General features: G+C 36.7%; 2 protein-coding genes across 6 annotated transcripts in view; one reads left to right on the plus strand and one right to left on the minus strand.

Annotated features, from left to right (window-relative positions):
- niban2a (niban apoptosis regulator 2a) overlaps positions 1–11,173 on the minus strand; it is a 34,299-nt gene extending 23,126 nt beyond the window's left edge. The window contains exons 1-2 of one of the 4 annotated variants that reach the window (XM_048165229.1): positions 11,152–11,173; positions 905–1,035 (exon numbers count right to left, since the gene is read on the minus strand). In XM_048165229.1, the coding sequence (XP_048021186.1) occupies positions 905–1,018 (114 nt within the window). In that variant the 5' untranslated portion in view covers positions 1,019–1,035; positions 11,152–11,173. Of the gene's footprint in view, positions 1–904; positions 1,036–5,740; positions 5,979–10,375; positions 10,472–11,151 lie in introns of those variants that run through there. The other 3 variants (XM_048165228.1, XM_048165227.1, XM_048165226.1) reach the window with 3 other exon arrangements.
- stxbp1a (syntaxin binding protein 1a) overlaps positions 7,927–13,021 on the plus strand; it is a 42,182-nt gene continuing 37,087 nt past the window's right edge. For both annotated transcript variants that reach the window (XM_048165230.1, XM_048165231.1), the window contains exon 1: positions 7,927–8,077. In XM_048165230.1, the coding sequence (XP_048021187.1) occupies positions 8,041–8,077 (37 nt within the window). In that variant the 5' untranslated portion in view covers positions 7,927–8,040. The remainder of the gene's footprint in view (positions 8,078–13,021) is intronic.

The following is a 13,021-nucleotide window of genomic DNA, read 5'->3' on the forward strand; positions in this document are numbered from 1 at the left end:
CATGGGATCACGAAGAACGGGACCTTTAAATACGGTTATAACTTGTCATGTTGCTTTTTTGACATGCTATTGCATTTGTGTTACATACTGTATTGCAATAACATGGCCTCACACTCTTTGTTGCATGTTATCGGGGGCGAGATTTATGTAAATTTTAGGGTTAGTGATGTCACCAACCCGGGAAGAAGCTCAGCCATTTGTTGTAGTCTTTAAACTGAGAATTCTTTAAAAGAATATATCTCCCTTTGCATTGAACTTTGAACATCCTAACTTTGCAGATGTTGTTTATGCTCTAACAGCAACATTACACACTCACTAAAGTTAAAAAAGTGAAATCATAATAAACCACCCCTTTAAAACTCGTCTACACATGGAATGCCCATGGGGGCGATACATAATCAGTTGATGGACATCTCGTTCCCATGTGTTGGACAGTAGCTCCAGCCATATTAATGTTTCCCCCGTCTATCTAAATAAAATATATAATTACTAATATTACTTATGTGAATTGATTGCTATGCTCTTGACAGCTGCATCAACAATTAAAAGACAGTAATGTTCAAAGTTCATTTGTGACCTGGTTATGTTGTTAGTTATGTCATTGTTCATCTCTCAAGTCAGTGGAAAAGTGGGCTGGCACGAGCACCAGCATAAATTTGATGGACAATGGGCATTAGAAAGCCAGAACTACCCAAGATCCTTTGACTCATCAGTTGGTGGAATGGCAACTGAAGTCTTTATGTGCCTTTGTGTTTGTGCTTTTGTTATGGGGGGGCAAGGAGACTTATTTCTTATCTCACTTTAACCTCGGCTGGGCATTTCTTTATCATGCCTTTTTCCCTCTGGTATCTACATCTCTGGAAAGATGTAAAGGTGAAATTCATGGAAATATGGGGGACTTTACCTTTCTATGTAGTAGCTGTGTCTGGATATTGCCTCCTCCTTCAATCTCAAAGCGCACACTGTTGAACAAAGCCACGGCGTACTGCTGCTCATAAAACCTCTCAAACTCTGCCATCACAGCACTGGTGCGGGCTAGGTTGGAACAGACACACGAGAATGTTAGATTTTAAGCAGGACCGCAGCAGAGGAAAGAAATGATCACCTTACAGCTGCAAAGATTACTGTAAATTGCAGTTTGCATTTGTTGGAGGTTTATTTGGGTGAAATGGTCGCATAAACATTTAAAGCTCACAAAATGTTATAAACCTGTTGAGTTAGTTTAGTCTTTTAGTTGTGAATCGTCCCCAATAACAATTAGGCAAGAAAACAAAGACGCAAACACACACACAGAAAAACGCATAAACAGCTGTAACTTGTTTCAACATTTTTAATTGACTAGGATTAGAGAGTGAAATACAAAGTGATGGTTCACTGCCAACCACACATCATTAGCCTATGCCTGCGTGTGTGTGTCATTCATCTTCGGAACACAAATTAAGATATTTTAGATGAAATCCGAGAGGTTTTTTTATCCTCCATTGAAAGCAACGAAATTACCATATTCAAGGTCCAGAAAAATAGTAAAAACATCGTTAAAATAGTCAATGTGACTACAGTGGTTCAACCTTAATATTATGAAGAGATGAGGATATTTTTGTTTTGTTTTTGCGCACAAAAAGTAATGACTTTATTCAACAAATTTTTCTGTCCCCGTCATTCTCATGTGCTCTTTTCGTTGCAGAGCTTCTGTGTTTACGTCCAAACGCTGGCTCATTATTGGCCGGCTCCTGCATCAGCATCACATGCATGTGTTGTGCTGCTCACGTGACCAGAGCCAGCCAATACTGAGCCAGCATTCGGATGTAAACTCTCGGATTTCATCAAAATATCTTAATTTGTGTTCCAAAGATAACCAAAGGTCCTACGGGTTTTTAACGACATGAGGGTGAGTAATTGATGACAGAAATGTATTTTTTGGGTAAACTAACCCTTTAAATGTTACGCCATTTACAGCTTACCTCACTCTTTTTCAACGTTAAACTGATGCTTCATGATGGAGAGCGCTGCATAATTTAGTGCAGCAAAGCAGTGCAAGAATTTCAAATATTGTGGGGACAATTTGGCCTTTTCTAATTATTGGGGGGGGGCTTTTCATTAAGAGGCTTGTCCCTCTTAATGTCTATGGTGGTTACGGCCATATCATTAAATCAGGTATTATGTGCTTCTTATTAAAATCACAAAAGGCTGCAATTTATTTAAATATATAATGTGCATGCTTCAAAATCTACTATTGTCCAACTAATAATATATGGTTGTTCTTATAAAATAATAATACAGATATTAATAATAATTTCAATAGGCCTATATTCTATTTTTTGAAAAATAATGTAATAATTTAAAATAAAATAGTTAAAAAAACAAATCATAATCACTTATACAATACACTGCCATGTGAGATAATAATATTTATAAATAAATAAAAAATATTTATATTTTTTTTGGCCAAACTGTGCAACCCTCACCATGTATTCTGTTACAACATCTTCACAGTTTTTTGAAAACATATTTTATCTGCGAAAATGCTGATCCACGCTTTCCAGAAATTCAATAGGGTTAGAACACAAAAGGAGGTCAACAATTAAAGGGCGTTCTTGATAAAGAGAGAAAGAGTTGCAAAAACAGTCAAGTGTGGAAATACACACATGGACACAGTGTGAAAATACACATTAAAAATGTAAAGACCTGAGCCTGCAGGCTTATCAAAGCTTTATGAAAAGAAGATGGTGCTATTAAGAATAATTTGCTTATATAAAGAGGCCAATAAATGGAAAAGGTGACGCATGATCAGAGGCGATCACATTTGAATGTCATATTCAAAGTATCTTGGTCTAGTTTTACAGCAAACAATATCCTTTGCATTTAACATTAACATGTTAATCAATCACTTGAGGCACTGTACTGGGATGAAAGCTAGCACGTGTTTGCATGTAACTGAATGGAGATGCTTCCATAAGAACAGGAAGGAACAACCTGACAAGGACGGAAAAAGGAAGGCGGCCACATCTGATGTCAGCTGCATTTATAGTACAGCTCTCCAAGTACACATGGCCTTCTGGGTATTTCCGTTTACTGTATCATGGCCTAGGTCTCCACAGGAAAGAATCTCTCCACTTACACCTCCATCAGATTAGAAGCTTCTTGTTACAGGACATTTGAACATGAAAAGCATGTTGTTGTGTTTGCAAGAATGCAGCAGCCGGCGTGTCTGTGAGGGCAGACCGTTCTCTAGCAGACCCGCTATTGTATTAAACTAGAATAACTTGTAGACTCGGTTTGCTTTGGCTCAGTGTTGACTATTCCACAGTATTCATTCACATGTATATTTACAGAAAGTGTTTCTAGACGCTCATTCGGCACAGGCGGAACAGGTGCCGGCGTCGATTCACAGGAAAACTATGTTATCTACATAAACACTGAAATTGAATGCCATTGTGCACATCACGTCAATCACCACATTTTAAGATGGGTTCCACTGGGGCATGTTAAAACATAGTAGAGCAGTGGTTTTCAAACTGGGGGGAATTCTAGAGAGTCTGTGGAAAAGTTTAGAGAAAAATAAATATAAAAAAAAAAAAAAAGGAAGATTAATAATTCAGACACTTTTGCTGAAAAACGGTGAAAAAACATTATTGATTGGTTTATAATTCCCATTCTTATTGATGCTACGAAGACTACCTTAAGTCATTTTTTTTAACAAAACTTCAACTGTTAGCCAGTTAGATCTTTTTACCTCACTGCTGACCTCTACAAGTCCAATATGCAATCTATCAATTTCAAACCATAAAGACCAAAAGCTGACAAACATCCCCTCCCGCATGCACAGTCAGCAAATGAACCCTGCACTGTCCATGGAATTGAAAGAGGGAGGGAAAGACATGGGGGAGACAGATGTATGAGGACACCTTGAGAAGATCCTCCCTATTACTCCAAGACACGTTCATACTTGATCTCACTCTCTCAAAAAACATCCAGCCCTATTAGTCAAATAGTTCATGAGGGAGGTCTAAAGAGGAATTTCCTGTGTGCAAACCTCCCATTAACCTGCTGACCTCCTGTCCATCTACCACAAACATCTTCATAACTGCTCCGGGCTTCATAAAGGGAGAGTCTATGGGGGTGGCTTTTTTGTCTTCTGAAGACCAAACATCATCCCACAGTTAATTTCAGAGCAGTGGAATTTCAGGAAGGCTGAGTCAGCAGATAGCATTTTATGGCATCAGCACAAGCGTCTGCATGATATCCACCTGCATTGATCTCACTGAAATGAGCTTATAACGAGACAATTATTTCATGAAGTGGCAACTCCTCAAGTGACTCAAGCCTATCATCAATGAAAGATCTAGACTGGTACTTCAAACACACACAATGAAACCTGTACTTGTTAACCAGTCCTGACTTGTTCTAAGAGTATGTGTGTGTACATACAAGGTTGTAATGATCCAATATTTCCAGTCACAGGCAAAAGAGCTTTTGTTTTCCCATGATAACTTTCGGATATTGTTTCAAACGGTTTGTTTCACTGAAACCTTTTTTTTTCCCACAACTGAAAGTTGTTCTAAACTTAGGCTATATGTTTATCAAGTCTGTTTTCACCCAGAGATCCTTTCTATGATTGACATGAGGGAAAAAGATGAGACGCAGCTCCAATGCAAAGTAACCACCACTGACGTCACAAATTATGGACTGGTAACGTTTCCTTTCCCAAGTGTCAGTTTGGTAGCACAGGATATCTATGAAATGTTCCTGGAAGTTTCTAGAAAATCTCTAAAAGCCTTGTTAAACAAAAGCAAATGTTGTAAACACAATTGCGCTATTCCAAACCTCTTCAAATAAAACCCTTAAATGAGAAAAGCATATTTCTTTTAAAGAACGTGATTATGTCCCCATCATGGTTGGGAGAGGAACTAATATATGGTATATGATAGCATGTCTCTACAGGTAGAGGATATTTACCAGTTCTCTAAACCAACTAGAGGAACCATAATGCAGCCAAAATACTCTGTGAAAAGCTTCATGAACACTTTTGTTTTTAAATTTATTTTCTTATTATAAAGAGTTATAGCAGAAAATATTATTTGTGGACACAAAACTACTATTAAAGGGTCTGGGGATACTATGAATCACTCCCAATCAAACCTGAGTGAAGCTGGCAAAGAGGAAAAACTGTTTTTGCCAAAGAGTTAAACGCTAATAAACGTGTATGGCGTGGGAAAACGTCGACTCAAAACAAATGTTTTTAAGACAAACTACTCACTATTGCCTCAGAATGTCATTAACTGCACTGCATGTGTATACTTGAATAATAGAGGGCGTTTAGACACGCGTTCTTACATTCCGTTTGAGTTATTTTTTAATTGTTGGTCAACAGACATGTGCGCTATGTGTTGCGTCGCGTTTTTAAGACGCCGTGTCAAATACAATTCTGTCATCATTTACTCACCCTCATGTTCTTGCACAATCCTGTATGACTTTCTCTATTCTTTCCGTGGAACATAAAACGAGTTAGGCTTAAAGTTATGAACTGACAGTAAATGATGAGTAAATGAAGACAGCGCTTTGATTTCCAAGTGAAAAAACGCGTCTCGCGAACGCGTCAAAGTTTTCTTTGGTGTACACAATAGGCTTTCTTAAACAACTGTGATTATTGTGCCCATGCACGTTCACTATAAGCATATAAGCTTAAATTATTGTACTGAAAATGGCTTCATCCCTTTTAAAAGTGACAAACGCGTTTTACCTGTAATCATCTCCCGCTTGCCTTCGTCCAGGTTGGTAGAAATCACATCACCCATGATGGCGATTTAAATGACAATCACAGATATTGAGGAAAGTTCCTTTGTATCCGAAACTTAGGAAACACTACAGAAATGTGTCTTCCAAATTAACCATCCCTGGACACTTCAGAGCGTTGCGTTCATTGTGCATTGACGTGACTTCAGTGGCTGTGTGTGTGACGCCCTCTGTGAGAAACAAGACTCATTTAAACTTGTTCAGTCAAATGAGTGACATTCAGAGGGTGTGGTTTACACAGACTGACACACCCAACTTCACAACAAACCTTCTGTTGCTTTTTTAATCACAGCTGATTATAGATCAAGCGTCTGATATGATCAGGGAATTGCATAGACTACAGCTTTTGTTTTATGATGGGCTTTACTTGATTATTTATTTATTAAATAGGATTGGAAATTGGTACCCGTCTTAGTTTTGAAATGACCACTGAATCTGTTTTAGGCTTGCTCTGCTTTCTCTTTAAGTCAAGGGAAAGGGAAGAAAGGGCAAAATTATATTTTATAATTTTATTAAGATATAATCATTTATTTATTTCATACATAATTGTTAATAATAATAATAGCCTACATTTTATAATGAATAATTCAGAAATGTTATAAATAGGCCTAATTAAAAATAAATAAACAAATTTATGTATTATTATTATTAATAATAATAATAATAATAATAATAATAATAATAGTAATAATAATAATATTGTTTTATAGTTTGGCACAGAAGTTTGATATAACATATATAATATATAATTTCCTGAATATATAATATAATATAATATAATATAATATAATATAATATAATATAATATAATATATAATTTCCTGAAAAGTGCAGTTTAAAAGTTATTATTAAAAATAATACTTTTATAAAATATTATAATTTAATTTAATATTTTATATTTTTTCATGGCAGATAAAATAAGTTCCTAAAAAGTTTAAAATATTATTAAAAAATGTCATAACTTTCATAAAATATTATGATTTAATATGATTAGATTATGATTACATTATGAAAATATTTAGATATATTGATATAAAAATAGCCTATATTTTTAAAATAGCTAATTATATTTTATAAAAACATTTTTTTAATTAAATAATATAATTTATAAAATAAACAATATGACTGTAATATAATATTATTTTAGTATGTAAAAAACAGTTAAAATAATTATATATGTGACCCTGGACCACAAAACCAGACAGTCGCACAGGTATATTTGTAGCAATAGCCAAAAATACACTGTATGGGTCAAAATTATTGATTTTTCTTTTATGCCAAAAATCATTTGAATGTTAAGTAAAGATCATGTTCCATGAAGATATTTTGTAAATTTTCTACCATAAATATATATTAAAAAAATATTTTGCGAGTGGATATGCATTGCTAAGAACTTAATTTGGACAACTTTAAAGGCAATTTTCTCAATATTTTGATTTTTGCACCCTCAGATTCCAGATTTTCAAACAGTTGTATCTCGGCCAAATATTACCCTATCCTAACAAACCATACATCAATGAAAAGCTTATTTATTCAGCTGATGTATAAGTCTCAATTTAAAAAAACTGACCCATATGACTGGTTTTGTGGTCCAGGATCACATATTAAAATAATTATTTTGATTATTCCCAATAACTGTCTTTTTATAACACTGAAACTAAGTGGAATGGTTCATGTTTAGTAGATGTTTAGCGCCCTCATGCGGTCAAAATATGTTCAACTCACTAAAATGCAGCACTAGATCCAGCAGGATGATCACACATATGATAGCTACTCTACGAGAATTAATAATTTTTATTTGCATTGATAATGTAATAGCCTGTCTTTAATTAGTAATTTACCAATGTATGTTTTTAATTTAATGAAGTAAACTAAACTGCTTTGTTTGGTGGTGAAATTAAAAGTCAGTGTAAAATATTAAACCTAGTGGCTTCTCTTCTCTTTTTATCACGCAAAGGCCAACAATGAATACCATAGAAAAGATCCAAGGATATTTTACAACCTCCATTGATCATGGCATGAAAACAAAAACTGAAATCAAGAAAGAATTCACTGTCTTGTGAATGTGATTCTGTGTCTGCGCCCTCAGCGTTTGGCAAACACGAGCCCGCGTGAGGGAGGGGCGGTTACGCAGTGACGAATCTCCGCAGTCAGCTGCTGTGAGTGCGCAGCACCGCTCTGCCAGAGACAGCAAGAGGAGGAGAGGGAGGAGAAGATACAGCACACGGGCGAACACTCAGGAGCATCATGGCACCAATTGGATTAAAGGCGGTCGTTGGCGAAAGTAAGATCATAATGTTAATGCTCCTCGACTACTGAGGTTTAATGTTCAACCATATGTACGTGCTCTTTTATGGTTCCTTGCCGTTGCATGTGTCATAAGCGTTCCTCGGCGTTCAGTTCCCCCTGGATGCGGCTGGTTGTTTCCCTGCCATTGTGCTGAACGGGGAGGACATTACTCTGGGGATGTTGCGGATGCGCATTGTGCATCAGTGGAGCATGACATGAATATGTTTTATTCCCATTGCATGTTGTTTAAATTATAAATATGTGGCACGAGTACCAGACTAACACACACACAAAAAAAGCTTGATGCACGGGTGTAAAGATGGTCCAGCACAGGAACGCCCTTCTTCTGCACGGACGTTTGAGGAATTACGCAGGGTTCTGTCGACAGACCATTGCGGTTTTATTTTATTCCACTCGGATTATTAGCTATATATCTATAATGAGAATACAATTGAAACGATGATTGCATAACTCTTCATCTACCTCCGAAAATGAGCTTAATAAATGCGTTCTGGCAAAGCCTCACCCCTGTGATTGATCACCAGAGCATTATATTCCATTGCGTAAAGCTCCAGGTGGTGAACTGATCTGCCCAGGAAGTGCCCGTGCTTTTAACATGAATGCAGCTGGCTCTCATCTCCAGCTGGATCGTTAAATGGCGGTGTTCGGTTGAATAGTGGAAAATGAGAGCACCAAATGCGCATCCCTCAGATGTGTAGCTGGATCTGTCATGTGTAGAGCATAACAGAATGGCGAATAGTACAGACAGATTGATGGCGGTGTAGGTGCTTTCGTTTTAGAGAAATTTTGCCTATGCAGCAGGATAAAATGACAATTGTTTTGAAATAGACTCTATGAAAGGTTGATGAAATAGGCTATACTATTACTCTCTCTCTTTCTCTCTCTTTTTTTTTTTTAGAGATCTCAGGCCTTATATTGGGAATCTAAATGTAAACGTTGCCATGATCAAACGCATAGGCTATCTGTTAATTTAGGCTATTTATTAAAAATAATATAAACACATTGTGTGGCTTTTTTTTTTTTTTTAGAGAAAAACAAATGCTGAGAAAAGTAGTTTGGCATAGCCTATTTTATTTATTTTTTTTTAATACCAAGTAATGCAAATAATATATTAATATTTAAAAAACTTCCAAAAAATTAAATCTGTTTGGTGTAAACGAGATGCGGGAAGCCATTTTGTAGTTGTTTTTAAAAAAAACCTGATAAAACGCGGATTTCAAAGAGAACCCCTTTAGGTCATAAAAAACCCACACACATTTTTACCTTTTATGAAAAGTCTAATTTTGTTGTGATCAAATGGGGTAAAATATTTTTACCTCGAAAAATATGTTAGAAAAACATCTTAAAATTATGATTATTTTGTCTAAATTTGATTGAGGAGCATATTAAACCAAAAAAATTATATATCGCCTGAGGTGAAAATCATGTTTTTGTTGTTTATATGTCTATGTGGTGTTTTTAATATGCTTTAAGACGAACCATGTGCAAATTCATGTCAACACCATTGCTGAATATTGGTGCGTTCAAGTCATGTCGGAAAGATCGTATTTACGAGCAGAACCGACATGAACGCCACCACAATGCCGTAAATACCAGTGGGAAGCTCGTAATTTTCTTTAAGCTCCGATCTGTACGAGTTGGGGGCGTGTCAGTCAGAAACATAGTGTAAAGCTGCATTCACGTCACCTCGTATTTACCGGAATCTTGAAATGACAACACGTGACGTTATATTCGGAGCTGTTCACATCCTTTTGGTCCTTGGACTGGAAATTTTGCGTTTCCATGGCACCACTATCAACGCCTAATAAATCAATCTACAGCGGTCAGGTGGTACAGCGGCCACGTGGTACATCTGGGAGCTTTCAGAAAACTCCCAGCTTACAAGCTGTAATTACGAGCTCTACGAGGACGTGAATGCTTTTTACAAGCAGGAATCTTGTAACTACAGGAATTACGAGGCCGCGTGAACGCACCTAAATAACACAATACTTACAGGTATTTAGCAGTGACATTGTCAGGCTTTTCTATTTACAACGAAGTAAGCTGATTACCAGCAAAAAAATACGATAGCATCGCAATGTAAAAATTTAATATGTAACAATAAAGTTTACAATGGCTTCATAAATTAATTAAAAAACATAAAAAAGCAACATACAACTAATGCACATTCTTTGCTCTACATTTTCTAGAAGCAGAAGTGTTGTTATTTTGTGTTATTAATTTAGAAAAGGCACACCGCCATCATACTCCGACGAAAGTGACTTGAACGCACCTACCATCGTACACACGACTTCCCTTCCCACCTCGTAAATACGAACTTCCCAGGAGGACTTGAACGCACCATATTTTCTGCAGTTAAAAAACCCCGCGGTTTGGAATCGCTGGTGTATGTGACGTCACAAACTACCTTGTAACCAATGTTGCCAAGTCCGCGGTTTTCCCGCGGAATTGGGCTACTTTTACACTGTTGCCACTGGTTGTTTTTCATGTCCGCGGGTTGAATCGACCCAAAATAACGCGATATTTAGTCCATGGAATGCGAATTTTGCGATTTTTATTGTGGGATCCCCCCTGAAATGCGACTGGGCTAGTTTTTGGGCGTGTTTTGAGGAGCAATTGGGCGGGTTTTGTTGAGAAAACCTGGCAACCCTGCTTCTAACCAATCACGTCAAGGTGCCGGCGGGCTTTAGCATATTGTTAACGATGAACTAGCAGGGGACTCTCGAGAGAAGCCACGTAACGTTAGTGGTATATTTTTCTGTTGATATGAAAAATCATGTAGATTTAGCAATATGGTAAGTGTATGATTTATATTACGATGTTATGATGAACTATTTTTCCACTGACGTTCAGAGTTGTTCAAAGCGTTTGTACTGAGTGTTAGAAGGCAGCTGTCTGACTCTGACAAGCGAACGGGAACATGGTTTGTGTAACATTAGCAACACATTATTAGCTGTTTGATAATGTAGTCAAGCAAAAGGCTAATTATATTAATTAACGTTATGTGTCCGACGTTGTAAAGAGCAAAACCATTTGTGCAGCGTTTACCTCAGTAAGTTGAGCGAGTTCATCTCTGATCTGGCGCGAGCGAGTGGAGGCGTGGCTAATTAGCATATTCATTGATCCGTGAATACTAAATGAGGCAAGGGTGTAGAGTTACATTCAAGCTATTTTAAGGCATTAAGATATTTTTTACAGGGAAAAAAAATAATTTTGGTGATCAAAGATGAGTTTTAAGGGATAAAATTATTGACTACAGGAAGACTTTAAGTATTTCCAAAAACATTTCCTTAGACCTACAGCAATTATTTGTCATTGACCCATGTATTATGCCCTCACCATTCAACAGAATCATATTAAACATTTTGAGTTTGTTTCATGTATCAGCTAATGTTGTTTAAACAGCTGCTGACTGCAAGAATGGAAAATATGGCATAATAGAGAAAATGCTGTTGGATTGTCCAGCCCAAATGAGAGGGACACAGTATTGACTGAAACCTGATCATTAAAAGGCATAAGTGCTCCGAAAACCTGCACTGTATTCTGTCTTCCTCACACACAGGATGATGGATTGGTTTTCCTGTGGTCTGATGTGCCGTGGGTGTGCGCGCGTGTGTTGGTTTCACTGTCTTCTCCAGGGATATGAGATCCAGTACACATCATGCAGATCAGACACAGGGTCAGATAGAGAGCAAATAGATGAGAGGGAGACTGGCTAAATGCACGTATATCCTTGCTTAGATTGTAATTGTTTTGTTTTTATGTTTAAAATATGCAATATTCACAGGGAAATGTACATATGCACTGTTGGATGTAATGTAGATATGAAAAGCATATGTGTGAGTGACTCATAATATTTGTCTAAAGGGTCTTTCATAGGCATTAGTCTAGTTCTGAATGAACCAGTTCTTTTGTTAGCCTGCCTATTTGTTGATCCATTTTCATGAATTGAGCTTATACTATGCCCTACTTGCCAGATTTAGCCAAATACATTCAGTATTCAGGGAAACATATTTCCTTTTATTTCTCCACAAATCTCTTTGTATAATAAGATTTTGATTCTGCATACTGCAAACACATCAACTGATATCATTTTTATTATGTTTGATAATTACATATAAATGTATTATATTATTTTACCAATAAAATTAGTCATAAAGAACATCTGGAGGGATTCTCAGATATACATCCACAAACAAAACCTATATGAGGGGTATATGACACCCCCTTTGGTTACAACACTCATAACAAGAAGCTGAATTAAAGGTGCAGTGAGTGATTTCTGAGAAACACCATTGAAAGTGGATTGGACAGAGCAGCCAATCAGCAGTAGGGGGCATATACACTCATGATGGGGGAGGAGAGAGAGTGAGCAAGAGGGAGATTTGAAGAAAGACTGTAGAAAGAGAGATGGCTGAGAGACATTACAAAAGAGACCCATGTTAATATTAGAAAAAGCTTTCCAGTGTTGGAAGAGGGAAGGCCTGAAAATGGAGGTTGCGTTGTTTCTGCTCCATACGTGAGTAACATTGGTTTTGCTATGTTTCACAGAACCAATATATGCTGTTGTTGTAATGTTAACTATAATAACAGGACAGTTTTGCATGTCATTGTTTGTCTGGAGCTGGTGTGCTGCTGTCGACTAAAAACGAACTCTTGCTTTTATATACTCTTGTGTACTGTATGTTAATTTTTTGTTCTTCTCTGTCGTTCATTCATCATCTTCGCTTTATTTTTCACAAAGCATTAATTCATTTATGATAAAGAGACATCCACTCTAAAAAATGTTGGGTTAAAAACAACCCAAGTTGGGTTGAAAATGGACAAACCCAGTGGTTGGGTTAAATGTTTGTCTAACCTGCTGGGTAGTTTTATTTAACTCAACTATTGTTTAAAAATTATTGCTTGTTTAAAATGA

Source organism: Megalobrama amblycephala, linkage group LG18 (genome assembly GCF_018812025.1).
Source record: "Megalobrama amblycephala isolate DHTTF-2021 linkage group LG18, ASM1881202v1, whole genome shotgun sequence".
Lineage (NCBI taxonomy): Eukaryota > Metazoa > Chordata > Actinopteri > Cypriniformes > Xenocyprididae > Megalobrama > Megalobrama amblycephala.